This window comes from Rhododendron vialii, chromosome 12a, assembly GCF_030253575.1.
Source record: "Rhododendron vialii isolate Sample 1 chromosome 12a, ASM3025357v1".
Lineage (NCBI taxonomy): Eukaryota > Viridiplantae > Streptophyta > Magnoliopsida > Ericales > Ericaceae > Rhododendron > Rhododendron vialii.
The window spans coordinates 2,582,983-2,601,635 of record NC_080568.1 but is presented as its reverse complement, the minus strand read 5'-3'; the positions used below and the strand labels follow the sequence as shown (position 1 = coordinate 2,601,635).

The following is an 18,653-nucleotide window of genomic DNA, read 5'->3' as shown; positions in this document are numbered from 1 at the left end:
GCGTTTCTGTTCCAACCTTGATCATATGCTTGTAGACTTGGATGTCCAAAGTGCTTTTAATAGTTTACTGCTTTTTCAGTCTGTGCTGTGGAGAATATTGACGTACGTACGATTAAAACTGCTGGTGGAGTATTTGTTATTACAGCTTATTGGCTATCTTCGTATTCCAGCTTCATTATGTTGGCCAAAGGCTATGCGTGATGCTTAATTTGGAAGCGGTTAAAAACGGATGGATGAATGAAGGGACGAAACCAAGATTTTATTTTAAGAAAGGGGAACATATGTGTTTTTAATGAAATTTAACGAAAAGATGGCCATGACCACCAGTTTTCTAGTCAGGAATTCCTGATTTTGCTATGGTCCGCACCTCCCTTTTTCCAATCAAATTGCGACGATCTGAGCCACTCAATGTGATTAGAACGTGATTTTTAAGGGTATCCTCAAGAAATTGGCAAAAAAAATGACCGGGAAGGGTTTCATCCGAACAGTTTTTTATTGAACGGTTGAATAAAAAACTACTCAAATCAAGCCTTTCCCGGTCTTTTTTTTTTCGATTTCTTGCAGACACCCTTAAAATCACGTTCTGAACATATTGAGCGGCTCGGATCGTTGCAATTTGATCGGGAAAGGGGAGGTGCAGATGGTAAGAGAGTGGATAGGAAGAGGACCGAAAACATGACTACTTACTAATTTAAAGTAGTACAAAACTACGTCAAAACATTCATAATCAACCATGTTTTCGTATTCTCGCCATCATTAGAGTGCAAAAGATAGTTATGTTTACTCTCATCCATGTTTTCCCCTTTGGGGTCGTAGCCCAGGACGAAAAAAAAAAAAAAGTTTAATTGTAGAGAGGTCAGTGAAATTAGACCCGACCCGTTTGGGTTTGACTTGACTCATATTCAACCCAACCCGTTTCAATCCGTTTACTATTTGATCCATATAATTGACCCGCAACCCGTTTTAACCCGCCCATTTGCCACATCTACTATTTTTGCAGGAAAAAAGCCGAGCGACAGAAAAGAAATTGCCAGTGCACTCCAAGCATATGTGTTTTCCAGTTTACAGTGACTTTGTGATCCCTGGATCTTGCATTTTTTCGAAGTTATCCCTGATCCCCTTAACGTTTTTTAAAGTTATCATGGGCGATTGGTAACCGACGGACATGATTTTTTTTTTTCATGGGAGAAGGTCTCAACGAGCTCTGCAAAATGAATGAATTCGATCATTGTTGCCAGCCCGGGACGGGACCCAAAAAATTTGCAAATGGACGGGAATGGACAATAATTTTTAAAGTTATTGATTGCATCTGCCACCGATAAAATAATTTTTAAAGTTACACTCCTTAATATTTTTTTATAAATTCCACCCCGCCCACTCCTAATTCATTGCATCCACCGCCGATAACAAATATTTTTTTTAGTTTTGTCTACCATTATTGCAAAATGAAAGTCGTCGTTTGGGATTGACCAGAGTCCAGAACATTACCGTTTATTCGCTCAATGTAATTATATTGATCCAATCAACGTAGGCAGAAATATGCATTGGTCGGGGCACTATTGAATAAAATTTCCGGTGACTGCGAATCTCAGACATCCTGTAGACCCAAGACTTGATGCTTTTTGACAGTATAGCGGTGGCTTGCATGTGACATCACGAGAAATGAATGAGAGGTTTTCAGATTTTGGAGTTGTGTTTTGTTCACCCGCCTAAAGTATCCTAAAATAAAGTAGATAATGTTAGTATAATGTCAACCCAGTTTTTGAGTTATTGAATAGAATATCCTTTTATATGAGTACGTATATTAGAGTGAGTTGGTTAAACTAAATAAAAAGCAATAGCTGTTTTTTTTTTTAATTAAAACAAAAACTATAAAAAAAATGTAGTGGGGCCCGTGTCCCCGGTGGTCCTACATTGGCTCCGCCACTGCCGATCAACATATCTCATAATTATTCTTCTTGACAAGCGTTATGAAAATAATAATTTTAATTATCAAAATGAGCCTAGAATGAACTTAAAATAGCCAAAAATTATCGAACCCATTGTTGTCTTGCTGAATACACTTTTGTGTTATAAAACTTAGGATGTTCGGGTAAGTTTACACGCACGGTGCACCTTTACCACTTCCCAAAGTTCAATCTCACCGCCAAACAAAGAACTCAATTAAAACCAAAGTAAAGTCTCGTATGAATCCCATCGAATTTTGGATATTTAACTCCTATAAATACTAGTCCTTCTCAAATAAAAAAAAAAAGTCCTATAAATACTTAATTACAGGGCTCTACATAACACTCTATCCTAATCTTGACACCCTGTAGGCGATTGAATTTCTTCTATCAGACACCAAAGAGTCCAAGAGTCCCAATGGTAATCAATTTCCTCTCTCTCTCTCTCTCTCTCTCTCTCTCTCTCTCTCTCTCTCTCTCTCTCTCTCTCTCTCCCCATATATACGCCTGTATCAAACCAAATCAAATCGAGCTTTATATCCCAATCAATTGGGGTTGCATATATATATATATATATATATATATACACATATGCTATATATAAATGTACCATTAAAGGTTGTAATAGATTCAGTTTGAATGTGCAGGGGAAAGTTACCGGTGAAGAAGGATGGATATCTCTTGGGCCATGGGGAAGTTCGGGAGGCTCAAGGAAGACATACAAGGCCGACGGGCCTATATTGCAGATAACTCTTCGTCTTGGGAAGTATGATTCAGGCCGTGTACGGTACACTATACTGTATTCAATTTCGTTCCAAAGCGAAAGCCGCGATGGCGTTGTTATAGGAAGCTCCGATCATTTTGGCAATCCCGAGCAAGGAGGGGAGGCTACAACGGTGTGTCGACGATGACCCTTCTCAGCTTAATTCATAATTGATATTCATGAACCTCACTACTTTTTGTCTAAGAGAAAATTAAACTTTTTTTCCCACGAATAGAAAGAATGCATCGATTTTTGCTAACTTGCGTAAAGAAATTAGAATGTCTTTATTTTGCGGATCGGACTATTATTTTGAAACAATAGTGCTTTTTTGGATCCACCAAAGAATAACAAAATATGAATGAAATCAATTTTTTCCTTATATTATTAGCAATGCTATAGATACATAGTTGCATAGATTCGAATAAAGATGTATTCAGAGCCATTTGATACATGTGGGTCCAACTCTCATTTGATTGTTTCGGACAAATTTGTGTCCAAATGTGCACAATCCTTTGTGTCCGTAGCATTTTTTAAATTTGTTTGGTGAGACGGTGGTTTCGGACAAATTTGTAGCCGAATCTGTGCACTTCGCATTTTCTAAAATCGTTTGATCTTTATTGGCTGAGAGTCGAATAGGCAACCGAATTTGGTTAGCCAAAAACTACAATAATTTTCGTATGGTTGTTTAGTTTATAAAAAAAATTATGCATTCCAAACAAATTCATTTCTAATTCACATACTCTTGTATTTGCTGAATTAGGTCCGCATCGACACTTCAGTAGAGCAACTCCGGTCCATAAGTGCGCTAGGGGAAGCGTTTGAATATCTCACTTTTCATACTAATCTGAAGGATTATGGGCCCTATGGTTACAGCCAGGATTATCTGAACGATCGTAACTCATGGAATTATACAGAGAAGGATAGGGTTTCGCTAGGAATGTATGGTGGAGTCATCGCTGGATTCTATGGATATGAGGACGGTGGCCGGCTTAGCGGACTTGGTGTATTTGTAGTTCCGATAGAGGGTTTGCATATAATTCAATACCCAGATTGTGCACAGCACCAGGTCAATTTCTATACCTCTCTAATTTTTATTTATTTATTTATTTATTTATGGTTTTGGGGGAGGAAGTCGGCTCGTATCTAGTGTTCTACTGTCCATTGTGGTCGAGTACTTAATAGTTGGGATTAATTGTGCGAAATCCAAGGTTTCCCATCATGCCACCTCGAGTCCAATTTTTGCTCTCAAGCTGCATTATCAACTTGCTAACGGAAAAGCCCTATTCAATGTGGAAAAAAATTGAGAAAACCCAATTACTTTGAGAAAATTACTCAACTCCACGTCAAACTAGAGAAACCACATTAGGAAGCAGACCTTACATTATTATTATTATTATTATTATTATTATTATTATTATGGATCAGATTTTTCACTCATTACACTACTGTTGACCGATTAAATTTGAGTAATTTCGCCTTTGGTTGGTTGTCAGTTTTGAGATAAAAATGCTTCATAGGTTTGTATTTTTTCGTCTTTAGTTAATTTTTTTAAATATTTTAACAAATTTTTTGACTTTTCGACTAAAAGTATGCTATATAAATCCAAAAAAAAGGAAGGAAATTTGATTAAAAAATCATTAAAAAGGGGAAGAAAAAAAAACACGGTGATGAGGAGCTCATTTTGGAGAGAAAATTTCTGTGATGAGAACCAAATAAAGTTCATTTTCGATAACTCTAGTGTTTGTGTAAGTTTTCGCTCATCTTGACTAATTCATGATATATAAATTCAACCATCCATTAGTGGAGAGCTCATTTAGAGTCGGGCTTCACTTTGCAGAGGTTTAAAGCGAAAATTAAAAATGAGGCCTTTTTGTTGGACTATTTAAAGGAGCAAAAAAAGTAGGAGAGACCCTGGAATTCAATATTTTTTGGAGGCTTCAAATGACCACAACGCATACTTTAGCTTAGAGCTAACTCTGATCTCATTTAAACCTGGTGTAAAGTTTAAGTTTCGTATGAACTAGCCCATATGTAAGTGGAGGAGTGCAGTTGGTGTCTCCCTTATACTCCTATGCACATGGGCAGTATTCGATTCCTGTAAGCACACATCCCCTCCCTAAGTCCCCTAGGATAGAGTGGATCAAGTTTAATCGAATGGCAAAAAAAAAAACAATTAGCCCATATAAAACAGTTTGGCACATATTGTTTGTTGTGGCAGAGTGAAAAATTAAAGAATTGGGGGATGGTGTTGTGTAGTGGTATGCGCATGCAGCACTGTGTTGTGCACCTCCGAGCCGTCGGATCGTTCATCCAACAGCTCAAATCTCATCTCGATAATGAACGACTCTCGATCATTGGTTACCGAGATGAGATCCGAGTCGTCGGATGCACAATCCGACAACTCTGCATTCGACGACTCGAAAGTGCACAGCACCAATCCGAAGTCCAAAATTAAACTAAATAGCTAGTCAGGTGAGGCTGAGAGAGAAATGCGTGGTGATATATTTATTTACTTCACAATTCAAATAAGAATAACGAAGGCTTGATTGGCCAACTCATTAATGCATAATGCAATTTACGTTCTCAACTTCAGCCTATGAATTGTGAAGAAATCCTTAACGAAGTTCGATTGAGTTAATTTTTTATAAAAATACATAAAAAAATATTACAAGACTAATAAGTAGTTTGGATCGCCTTTGTAGGTCCCGAAGACAAAAATCGTATGTATATAATAGGTGCACAAGATTTGTGTGCATAACACGTCTATTTTTTGTAGTGTCAAACTACTCAAAATACAATTTATGATAATTTTCTAGGGTGGCCACTATTTTTAACTTTTGAAATTTGTCTGAGTTGAGTAATTTTCTCAACAACCGAGTTTTCTCAAAATTTCCACGTTTTTGTTTTTGTGCCAAAATGGTAGGAATAGTAACTCAGAACCGAACAAGTAGATCAAAAAAGTCGGTTGTCTTTCCCAAGGAAAGTTAGTAATCAATCGGGAGGCTTAACTTCTCAAGTTCTCTCGCCAGAGCCTCACAAACAAGATTTTGCCAAAGAATTTGGTACTCCATTAGCCGATCTAAGAACAAAAAGAATCTCACAGTGCCTTACCCGAGTCATCATCGGCCGTGTGAAGAAAAGCGAAATGATATATTATTGATTGTATCCAAACCAGAATCCTAACATGCCTTTATATAGGCTACAGGAATATTAACCTAGCCTAAATAGGAAATATAATATTGAAACTGAGAAAATATATATGGTAACATAATATTTTTTAATATTAATTTAACATCTCCCCTCAAATTTAACTAGATCTACCAACTTAAGTTTGAGAAAACCAAAAGAAACCAAGAGTAGCCACGCCAAGCCAAGTCGATCAAGAAAAACCAGGAGCAAAAGCCAAAGAATAGCCATGAGCGATAGAAGCCACGACAGAAGAGATTTGAGGTGAATCCGAATGAGCGAGCCAGTTACATATTACTACAAGTGTTCGGCGGACAGCGACGAAGTTTTGGTCACCTACCAAGAGCGAAAATTCCACAGGACCTATATCTTATAGCTCTGATACCATGTGAAGAAAAACGAAACGATGTATTATTGACTGTATTAATTGTATCCAAACCATAACCCTAACATGCCTTTATATATGGGTACAGGAATATTAACCTTAGCCTAAACAGAAAATATATAATTGAAACCTAGAAAATATAATAACATAATAGGGATTTGATTTCCGCGCTCCAAGAAAGACCGGAGACGCTCCAAACTTGTCTCCTTCTATCATTCAAAATAATCTGGTGCATTTGCAACCCAAAACCAAATCAAGAATCATTTTGCACATGATTGTGTGGACACTTAGAAGTCCCGTAAAAATAATTCGAACTGTTCAAAAATTATAATTTTTTAATTGATCTTAAATATTATAAAATAAAATAAACGATCTGATCCGAACCATTCAAGATTATTTTAGAGTTTAGGGTCTTGAATTCTAAATGGAAAATGGAACAAATTTGATCAATTACTTAAAAAATCCAATTGTGCTAAATTTATTAAGATTAATCAAACAAATATTTTATAATTTTTGAACGGTTCGGATCGTTTGTGCGGGATTTCTAAATGGGTCCCACACAATCATGTACAAAATGGTTCTTGATTTGGTTTTGGGCTGCAAATGCAGCAGATTATTTTGAATGGCAGAAGGAACAAGTTTGGAGCGCCTCTGGTATTTTCTAATATTATGTTAAGAACATCTCCAATAGACTAAGCAACCATCTCAAATCATCAAACCCACGAGCAAAACCCATGAAATTGCTCGTCCGTCCATGCCCCATCCACATTAATCTTTAATCTCCCGGGCGACTGCTGCCAGCATCGCTCCAACTCTGCTCGGATTATACTCTGCTGTCCCCTATCAAATTCAGTCTGTCGCATTACCTGAATAAACTCCCCGGGCCGCCACTATCACCATTTGCTTTGGATCAGGTTCACCCCTGTTGAAAAGCAACTCATTACGGCATTTCCATATGCGCCACATAATTGCCGTAACCAACGTCAATGTATGGTCGCCTTTCTCAGCGCCCTTCCATCTGTCAATCGAATTGTCAAACCACGCTAAACTCGATGCTTGACCATTCATTCCTGGCACAAACCCAATCGGCGACAACCTCCACATTATATGAGCAAATCTGCACTCAAAGAACAAATGCCAATGTCTCACATTCCCCCCTTGCAAAGAAAACACAACATCTCCCTTGAAACTTTCCTTCCGAATAAGTTCTCCAGGATCGGGAGTACCCCATTAACACACTTCCAGACACAGCGTTTGAGTTTTTTTTGTAGTGGGAAGATTCCATACCTTGTTCCATGCTTTCTTGCCCGATTCCCTGCCCACTTGACCCAGACATCAATTCACATGCCTCTCCTTTAGGATTAAGTTGAATGGAGCTTTTCCATTAGGAGGTTGCTAGTGTAGTTTGAGAGCAAAAATTGGACTGGAAGTGGCATGATGGGGAACCTTGGATTTCGCACAATTAATCCCACCCATTAACTGGACCACAATGGACAGTAGAAACACTGAATAGGAGCCGACCCCTATTTTTCCCTTATCCAATTACTGGGGGAAAAAATGCATGCTCATTTTTTCTCTCATAATATTATTGATGTGTACTATTGTATATTATTGATGTGTACTGTGAATGATGTATGTGGTAGTGGGTGTAATGTAAAGGCAGTAGGAAAGTCTACGTAGTAATTAGTCTTGTCAGATGTAATAATAATTGGTGTAGTACTGTTTGTCACCAATTATATATGGTACAATTCCCTGATGTAGTGAGTGATGTATATCGTTGTACTGTAATCACCTCCTTACGCCTATAAAAAGAGGGCTTTGGCTGTTGTAAAAACCAAGTTAATGAAAGTCAGTGTTTTCCTAATATATCATGTGTCTTGTATTCATTCTCGTTGATCCTAACCTATTTTGTGTTTTTACCCATTTTGTGTCTGCAAACTTGGTACACAAGAGAATGAAGTCTCTTGCGGTTTCCTTTTGATGATCCAAACAATCATATTTTTAAGACTTGTTATGGAAATTATTGATTCACAAAAATCGCGTGAAACAGAGTGACATTTCTTAATCATCTCAACCAATCATATATAGTTTAAAAAATGCTATGGTGCATAGATCTGGAAACAGGTTTGCCTGTATAATTGATGATGGTCCCACATTCATAATGTGGGACCAAAGTGCATCAAACTGTTCCAACATATCTGTGCCAGTGTGTCCGGATCTGTACTTGGATGTATGTGTGTGTAGTGTTGCTCATTTGTTTTAAATAGAAGTAGGTAGCCAAATTCCTCAAGATATATTTCAATTTTGACCGTTTATATATTTTGATGAGACGAATATGATTCAATCGGGCTCATATTGGTATCAAATTAACCTCTCTTTTTGAGTGGACAATTTGTAGATTTGGACTCAGAAAAACAAATGGCTTGAATTATTAAAATAGAATCAGGTGGTTGATTTACAGAAGACAGAAATCGAAGAGCTGAAGAAAAAAATCAAAGAGTTGGAAACAGAGAATGAAGTGCTGAAGAAGAGGAACAAAGAAATGGAGAAAGAGGTTGAGTTAGCCAAACCTTTATGCATGATTTAATACTACAACGTAAAAGTAGTTTGTTTGCTTACAGCTTTTTGCAGTTTTAACATGAAAACTCACATTTTTTAGAGTTTGCATGTTGATAACCTCTTAAAACTCACTTGTTTTTTGTACAAGGAGGTATTTGGACGAGTTTGCTCGCACCTCGACTTATCCCAGTATCTCTTAAAAATCTCATTTCACCGGATATTGTTTGAAAAAGAACCGGACCCTACTAAATTATTCTCTCAACATAACTAATTACATTGATCTGATCAACTTAATTTCGTGTAATTAATCGTCTTGACAAGCATTACAAATACACGTATATGATACGTAAAATGTGCCCATGAAGGTTTTAATAGATTGTGTGTATGTGCAGGGCAGTATTAGCGGTGGAGAAGGATGCATATCTTCAGGAATAGGGGGAGGGAAAGAGGGTGCATATTGGACTTACAAGGCTGATGGGCCTGTAATGCTAATAAGTGTTCGTTATGGAGAAGCTATCGATTCAATTATATTCCAAAGTAAAAGTGGCGATGGCGTTGGACGCTCTGTGAAAATTGGTGGTACCGGTGGCCAAACAACTAAAACGGTCCGACACTCTTTAGCTTATTCATTGATCCAGACATGGACATATCTGGATAACATGGATCCCACACATGTCGGACAGTTCCAGACATATCTGTATCTGGACTTTTGCACTTTCATTTGTTTCCATAGCATTTTTATTTTAATTTTCTTATCGTCACAAACAAATTAACTCCAAATTTATATTGTACTCGTTTAGTTCTGCATCGACAGTTCAATAGAGCAACTCTCGTCCATAAGCCTGACATACGAAGAGTTCTATGGAGAAGTGACAATCATATCTCTCTGTTTTGAAACAAATGTTGGGAACAACTATGGACCTTTTGGGTCGAGATCGGGTGCTTCTTCTGAGTCCATTCCAGTAAAAGGCGGAGTCTTCGCTGGATTCCATGGACGTGTTGGAACCTACCTTACTGCATTTGGTATATTACAAGCACCCTAACAAGTCATACCCACATTCTATGCCATCCCAGCACAAGGTCACCTTCTTTTCCCTCTATTTTTTTTTTCTCATATCCAACTAGTATCAAATCAAGATTCTCAAGCTCGTTTTTTCCTCTTGGAAAAACAAACGGCTTGACTTATCAAAATAGAACCGCGAGTCTTACTTTATTCACACGAGGAGATTTCTATCACGATTGACGAAGATCCTGATTTCTAACTACCTAGTACATGAACCTCTACTGATTAATCGACATAATTTTTTCACAGACAAGCGGAAGTTGAGGAAATCCGATCCTATGGGCACGTACATATTTTTTGTTCAACATGTGCTGACTGGTGGGAAGGCGGGTCGGTTTCTTCTTCGGTAGGAGTGGGTCCTTTATATTTACATGCCATAGGAGAGTTAACCGGAGTATCTTTGAAGATTCGTACGTGTTAATTGTGTTTTTGTTTCAGCCTTGATGTGCTCGTAGAGTACTTTGATGTCCAAAGTGTACGTTTTAAAAGCTTACTACGTGCTTTTTCAATCTGTCCTGTGGAGATCGATGGTTGTATAATTAAAACTGCTACTAGCATTTGTTTGTTATTACAGTTTAATGGCTATCTTCATATTCCTGCTTCAATATGTTGTTGGCCAAAGGCTATGTGTGATGCTCCCTTGGAAGTAGTTACAAATGTTTGAATGAAGGGACTGAATCAAGAATTCATTTTGAGAAAGGCGAACATATGTGTACGTACGTATTTAATGAAATTTAACGGAAAGATGGGCTAAAACATGACTGCTTACAGTAATTTAAAATTGTACGACAAAACTAGTGTAGTACGTCAAAACATTCATAATCAACCACGTTTTTGTATTCTCATTAGAGTACAAAAGATAGTTATGTTTTTCCCTTTTTGGGGTCGTAGCCCAGGGCGCGAAATAAATTCATTGAGCAGGCGATCATTAAGCTCTTTTTTTTTTGGTACACAATCATTAAGCTTTTTCGACGCATATAAAAGATCGTATCAACTAATTTGATCGACACATATTAGAAAACCAGTGTCAAAATAATTATAGATATGTCCGATCAACCTAGCTATAAAGTTACAACAAGTTTGATGCGTATAATCTTAATCGTCCATTCTTATATTACAAAAGGTAAAAGGTAAAATACTGAAAATTAGGAGTACAATTATTTCTTAAATATTTGCATAAATCCGTACCACCAAATTAGGAGTAGGATTATTTAATTTTAAAAAATGTAGGAGTGGTTGAATTAGAGTTTTTTGTTTGAATAATTCATTGGTTTGGCGAACTTCTATAATTAATTTCAGGATTTTTTGAGAGCATATTACTTCTATGATTTTAAAGAAAATTTTGAAGCTTGAATAGGACAGTCGCCCCTCAATCCGTCCTTGGTCATAACAGGAAGACATATTGCAAATCCTCAATTTGCATTACTGGATTCCAAAATTTATATATTTGGGAATGCGACCACCACCACCACCACCACCACCACCACCACCACCACATCCCCCCCCCCCCCCCCCAACCCCCAAAAAAAAAAAAAAAAATTATTTAGCCAGAAAAGACTGCCATTTATATTCTTACTAGAGGCCGGGGCACACGCGATACATGTGCAAGTCGAATTTTCACAATATTTTTTGAGACGCGTGTTTGTCACTTACAGAAATCCCTATATGGCCTCAAACAGGCCTCTCGCAATTGGTACTCTAAGCTGTCTGCTGTTCTTCTCTCTGACGGATTTCGACAATCCCAAGCTGACCACTCTCTTTTTACTCGGCAAACTGGTTCTACAATTCTTATTGTTCTCGTTTATGTTGATGATTTACTTCTTACAGGCAACGATTTAGCATCTATTCGCCGCTTACAGGGATTCTTGTCGAGTAAATTTCAGTTAAAGGATCTTGGCAAGCTCAAGTATTTTTTGGGCATTGAAGTGGCTCGCTCCACTGCGGGTATTTTCATTAATCAGCGCAAATATATTCTTGACATCCTCGCTGATGCTGGCCAAACAGGATGTCGTCCAGCCTCTTCCCCGATGGAGCAACATCTTAAACTCACGGCTGATAGTGGTGAACCAATTTCTGATCCGAGTTCTTATCGCAGGCTTATTGGACGACTGATATATCTCACCATCTCTCGCCCAGATATCACTTTCGCTGTTAATCTCCTCAGTCAATTCATGCATGTCCCTCGGGTCCCGCATTTGGAAGCTGCTACTCGTATTCTTCGCTACCTCAAGGGCTCCGTCTCTCATGGCTTACTATTTCCTACCCGTTCGGACCTCCAACTCACTGGCTACACTGACTCAGATTGGGCCAGTTGTCCTATGACTCGGCGCTCCACTACGGGTTATTTCATCACCCTTGGAGGTAGCCCCGTCTCCTGGCGCACAAAAAAGCAAAGTGTTGTCTCCCGCTCTTCCGCCGAAGCTGAATATCGGGCCATGGCTTCCACCACTTGCGAATTACTATGGCTCAAAACTTTACTTTGTGATTTAGCAGTCCCTCTTTCATCGCCAATCAAGCTATATTGTGACAACCAGGCAGCCTTACACATTGCCCAAAACCCAGTTTTCCATGAGCGCTCCAAGCACATTGAGATCGACTGCCACCTTGTCCGTGAACGAGTACAACAAGGCCTACTTCAGCTCCATCACATTGCCTCAGCGAACCAACTAGCAGATGTTTTTACCAAAGCTTTGGGTGTTGACCACTTTCGTCTCCTGACATCCAAGCTGGGCATTACATCCCTCCATGCTCCATCTTGAGGGGGAGTATTAGTGGACCAAATCAATTGAGATCCGTCAGAATAATTATAGGAGCAATCTCTTCCCATAATTCTAGGATTATTATTCTGTTTCCATAGTTATTGTTTCCTAGTTGGTTGTATTCTTTTCCTATATATGTGTGGCTGTGTTCCACCAATTAATTAATGAGAATCAATCGTATTTATCACAAAGCACCTCTTATCAGTACTTGAGTAGAAGACGAATTCACTTTCTATTCTAATCACCAAACAAAAAAATAATTAAAAATAACACAACCACTATTATATCAAGTTATTTATCAGATAATCACGTCCTCCAAATCGACACTCAATGAGCAAATCCCACCATTAGTGAGGGTAAAAAAATCGAGTTATGCTATATGTACCGACGAGGGAGGAAAATCGTACCGACGGCCGCTGACGTGAAAAGGGGTGTTCGGATCAAGTATTCTACACACTTCGGATGCTGTTGATTCCCGCAATGGGCCCATCGGTTTTTTTTTTTTAAATTTTTTGGACGTCTCGGATCGACCGTCCGGCAACAGGAGACGGCCCGCCGACGGCCGTTGGTACAATTTTCCTCCCCCGATCGGTACGATTTCCCTCCCCCGATCGGTACTTATATCATTTTCGAAATCAGCATCCACACCACACAATAAAAATCCCAACGAAGCCCTAATAAATTACTTTGATCATGCAGAGGCAATAGATATACATACGGATATGAGTTCTGAGAGGAGAATAAAGGTATGTACCGTAAACCAGATTGAAGTTCAGTAGGAGTAGGTGGGTGTACATTAACTGAAGACTGGGTAAAGTATCCTTAGGCAGGCGTACGATTAAGATCTGCAGTACTGTGGATATCTATGCATATATACAGAAAGAACCCTTCTTCCTTTCATGAAATTTTGAAAATAAAAAAGCATGACAAAAAAGGGAGACACCAAAATGGTGCTCTCCCTTTATATTATATATATATATATATATATATATATATATATAGATATATTATATTATTATTATTATATATGCTCTCCTTTTATATATTATAATATAATATATATATATAGAGAGTCCCATTCTCCTAGGACCATTTTAACTTAATAAAATAAGGATCTTTCTTTCCCGATAAAATTTCGATGATCCAAGCCGCTCAATGTGTTCAGAACGTGATTTTAAAGGTACCCGGGAGAAATCAGCAAAAAAAATTGACCAAAAATGCTTCATCCGAGCAGTTTTTCTTTGTTTTTTATCGAACGGTTCAAATAAAAACTGCTCGGATGAAGCCCTTCCCGGTCATTTTTTTTGCTGATTCCTCGCGTGCACTTTCAAAATCACGTTCTGAACACATTGAGCGGCTCGGATCATCGAAATTCGAACGAGAAATGGGAGGAATGGAGAGATCCTTATTTTAACTAAAATAAAAACCTTCTTATTTGAAATGACTTTGTGTGTTTGTGTGTATATATATATATATTATTTTTATATATATTATAAAATAAGAACCTTCTAATAAGAACCTTCTTAGAGATCCTATGACTTTCTTTAGCCCATCCAGTCCATCCCACATTTCTATGGACTTGGAATTGGTATTTTAAGGCTGTGGGCTGGGTTGGGCCAAACATTTCAGACCCATTGGTTAATTAGGGTAGATGGATACTGATTGACACACGAATGCTCTTAATCTGCAGCGCAAACTCGGCCCAATTCTGCTCCAGCCTGGCTACAAGTGGGCCGGGTTAAGGTCTTGTAGTTTTGGATTAGTTGATTAGGCCTCAGAAATATTTGATTTTACTACTTTCTTAGAGTTAATCAATAAGAGCTCTAGAGTTAAAATTTAATTATGACCATTTAGAATAAAATGATCAGAAAACTAAAATCTTTTCATCGGTTCAAACGAATTGAAATTTGGAACAATTAATTTTTTTGCTCAACAAACCCACACAGATACACTTCTGCACTTCATTCACGCACACACCGGCGGAAATGGAAAGTTGGGGTGGAGAAGGGGGATAAAGAGGGGTGAAATGGTCAAATTTGGAGGGGGATTGGGAGGTATAATTTATGGGGACCTTAAACCCTGTCAAAAAATAAGACCCCCGAATCCCCTCATCTCTGGTCTTACCGAAGGAGGAGAATAACCAAAAACCCCTGCGACTGAGTTCCCAAACGAGGGCAAGAGATGGGCCCCAGGTCTTGGAGGAGGGGTATTATTTATCCCCTCCTTTTACTGCATCCAAACGACCCTGATTTTTTACAAGGTTCCTTAAAATATTATTTTAAAATTTATAGATTTTTTTCTGTATTTTTTGTGGGATCCGAAATGAATCCCATAAAAAATGTAGTAAATGGTATGATAGTTTAGTGTAGTGTACCTAGACTTATTGTATTCTATAGGCTTCATTAAGCTCCTATGACTTTCTTTAGCCCATCCAGTCCGTCCCACATTTCTATGGACTTGGAATTGGTATTTAAGGCTATGGGCTGGGTGGGGCCAAATATTTCAGACCCATTGGTTAATTAGGGTAGAGCGAGCGAGGAATACTTCTTGAAGCTCGGCCCAGGCCTCATAGGAGTATTTTATTTTATTTTGGTAGATAGGAAAATGAAAACAAACTAAAATCTCTCAAAAGCCACTCCCCTCGTATCCGTCTTAAGAAGGGGAATGAGATCATAGGAGTCTTATTGTAAAACCTACACACTTTATTTATCATAATATATACGTAAGCCTCATTTGAAAAAATTTTAAGGTCATTCACGAAATAAATATATGAAGCGAGCGAGCAAGGGGCATCAAACTTCGGACAATTTAATTACCGGAATGCTCTATTTTTCACAACTTCTTTCCCAACAAAGAAAGATAATTATTTCTGAGAAATTTCTCTGACATTACTACCTACAACACTAAATTATTTCTGCGGCCATGAATTCCTCAGTCTCACCCTGACAAGGAATTTTCCGGGTATATTTATTCTCCCTGTGAGAAATAAAATCCCGGTCGAAGTGATGGAGTTGAAGAGTCGGGCTTCTGATTTCCGCTTCTAGCTTCTTTATTAAGAGGGATTTATCAGCCGGTCCGGGTAATTGGTCCATATTCCGGAGAACTCCAACCTGGCTTGCCCAATCTAGAAAGAGATTAAATTGTACACGGCGGGGCCGCGTACAATGGTTGGGCGGCAAAGTCATAGATGACTGCCAGGTCACCACTTGGCTCATCTAGCCCGTTTAATCTCTCTCTCTCTCATCACATTCTCACACTCAATTAGTTTAATTCTTTTAGACTATTTATATATATGTATATATTAAAAATATGATTAAAAATTTAATTGTTTTAATTTTCATTCTTATTAAACCGGTGCAAACATCGTAATTTTATTTTGTCTCTAGAGCTTTCATATTTAAGTATTTGTTCTTTATTTAGAACCCTATAGAGCAGAAATTTGATTATAAAAGTTTTAGAGACAAAATTTTATTATGACCCTTTAGAATGATATGATCAGAATAAAAAGATCTTTGCACTGGCTCAAACGGATTGAAAATTAGAGCACTTAAGTTTTTAACCATATTTTTTTAATATATAAACGGTCTAAAAAAATTAAGTGCATCAAATTTCAATCTGTTTGAACCAGTGGGAAGATCTTATTATTTTGATCATTTTATTCTAAATGTCATAATTAAATTTTGTCTTTAGAGCTCTCATAATTAAGTATTTGCTCTTTATTTAGTATCCTATGAAGCAGAAATTTGATTACGAGAGTTCTAAAGACAAAATTTAATTATGACATTTAGAATAAAATGATCAAAATAATAAGATCTTCCCACAGGTTCAAGCAGATTGAAATTTGAAGCACTTAATTTTTTTAGACCGTTTATATATTAAAAAAATATGGTTAAAAACTTAAGTATTCCAATTTTCAATCTGTTTGAACCGCTGCAAAAATCTTTTTATTCTGATCATATTATTCTAAAGGGTCATAGTTAAATTTTGTCTCTAAAACTCTTATAATCAAGTTTATGTTTTATAGGGTCCCAAATAAAGAACAAATACTTAAATATGAGAGCTCTAGAGACAAAATAAAATTACGATGTTTGCACCGGTTTAATAAGATTGAAAATTGAAATAATTAAATAATATATATAGTCTAAAAGAATTAAATTAATTGAGTGTGAGAATGTTATGAGAGAGAGGAAGAAATTAAACGGGCTGAATGAGCCAAGTGGTGACCTGGCAGTCATCTATGACTTTGCAGCGCAACCATTGTACACGGCCCCGCCGTGTACAATTTAGTCTCATCTAGAAAATGCACCATGAAGGACGGATACGGATTGACACGAATGCCCTAAATATCTGCAGCGCAAACTCGGCCCAATTTTTCTCCAGCCTGGCTACAAGTGAGCCGGGTTAAGGTCTTTGTAGTTTTGGATTCGGGGGTGGGCATATGTTTGAGTCCGAAAGAATTCTTTTCTATGACTTCTGTCTGTCTGTCTGTGTAAAAATCAAGTGATGCCCATAACTTAAGAGCATCTCCATTGTAATAAGTAAATGGGTGTGAATAATCAAATTTAACAATAATGCTCAAAAAATATCCCACATTGTAATAATCAAAGTTACAAGTCTTTTAGTAAATAATCAAATTTCACTAATTTTATAACCAAACTTAACAACTTTTACCAATAATCAAAACTCAATAACTAAACTCAAAAACACCCTACATTGGAATCGTCTCATTGAAACGAATAATTTGGTGTTGTCGGGTGCGTGCTTGAAACTCGTTTGCGATTGGACAAATGTGCATTGTGTATTATGAGGGTTTTTTTGGTTAGGAATGCAAAAAAAAACCAATGTGAAGGTAGATGTTGTTAAGCTTGATTATGGACTAAATGAATAATCAAATGCTGACGTGATATATTTTGATTATGCGGATGCTCTAACTACTATTCCAATGGAGATTGAAAATTGAAGTGTCCATTACTAGCCGAACCATATCCAATGCTAGCACGGTCCACGAGTAAGTGTATGGATCACAAGCTAGCGTGTGAATCTAGAATTATCCAGATCGAGAGTACCACGTGATTGTGCTCCTAAACTATTGAATAATTACTCATTTACTCTTGTGAGGAGCAAAAATGGCTAACCCAAAGAGCATGGCCACAATGAAGGGGTCTTCTCTCGTAAGCTTGCAGGTTCGACTCTCTGTCTCAATGAAAACTCTCGGAGCCATTAGAAGTTTGTCCATTCGCTAATTCTAAAATGCCAAAACTAATCGAGATTCGCAATTTTGCATAAACTGGTCTGAGATCGAGACACTCGATGGTGAGAAAACATACGTGTAAATGACTAAAATAAAACATACGTGTAAAAAAAACAAAGTTGATTTCCCCCTCCCCCCACATCAAGTGTTCCCAAAAGAGTTTTGCTACTGACATAACAAGTCTGTGCACAGATTGCATTGTGGGGCCCACAAGGATCCCATACAAATAATCCAATCCATTAATTATGTTTAAAACATTTTTCAAGGGCCTCTGCAAAAAATTAGCTCAATCCGATACCTATAAGTGATTGATCTAATCATCTAACTTTTCATTCAGGTTTTAAGAGAATGAAAAGTTAGACGATTAGATAAAGTACTTATAGGTATCGGATGGAGCTGATTTTACGTTGAGGGCCCTTGGAAAAATATTTTAAACATAATGAATGGCTCGGATCACTTTTCTGTGTCCACAGACTTTCTGCTCCCAAAAACACATACTATCAAAAAATAGAGCAGAAAGTTATCAAAATTATAGAGTTAAAAGAGTGTGGGACCCATAGAGCACATAGAAACAAAGGTAAATTTTCACTAGATGGACAGATTATAAAATCATTACAGATTAAATTCTTTTCGGATGAAGTGGAAACTGTTACCCATTGTGGCCCTTACTAATAATTCACTACAGTAATTTGAATCGTTCATCTTGTAAGCCTGCAAAGTTATATGTCCATATAAAAAATC

The 18,653-nt window shown here is 37.5% G+C and overlaps 2 protein-coding genes across 2 annotated transcripts; both read left to right on the top strand.

The window, feature by feature from the left end:
* Positions 1–2,315: 2,315 nt before the first annotated feature.
* On the top strand, positions 2,316–10,507 carry LOC131311346 (mannose/glucose-specific lectin-like). Its single transcript, XM_058338764.1, has 7 exons — positions 2,316–2,367; positions 2,594–2,842; positions 3,470–3,775; positions 8,742–8,834; positions 9,232–9,444; positions 9,640–9,919; positions 10,152–10,507. The coding sequence occupies exons 1-6, from the start codon at positions 2,365–2,367 to the stop codon at positions 9,880–9,882; spliced, it is 1,107 nt and encodes a 368-aa protein (XP_058194747.1). The 5' UTR covers positions 2,316–2,364; the 3' UTR covers positions 9,883–9,919; positions 10,152–10,507.
* On the top strand, positions 10,181–12,661 carry LOC131311579 (uncharacterized mitochondrial protein AtMg00810-like). The gene is made up of 4 exons (XM_058339070.1): positions 10,181–10,248; positions 10,341–10,377; positions 10,477–10,560; positions 11,558–12,661. Exons 1-4 carry the CDS (start codon positions 10,181–10,183, stop codon positions 12,659–12,661), a joined length of 1,293 nt encoding a protein of 430 aa, XP_058195053.1.
* The last annotated feature ends 5,992 nt before the right edge of the window (positions 12,662–18,653 follow it).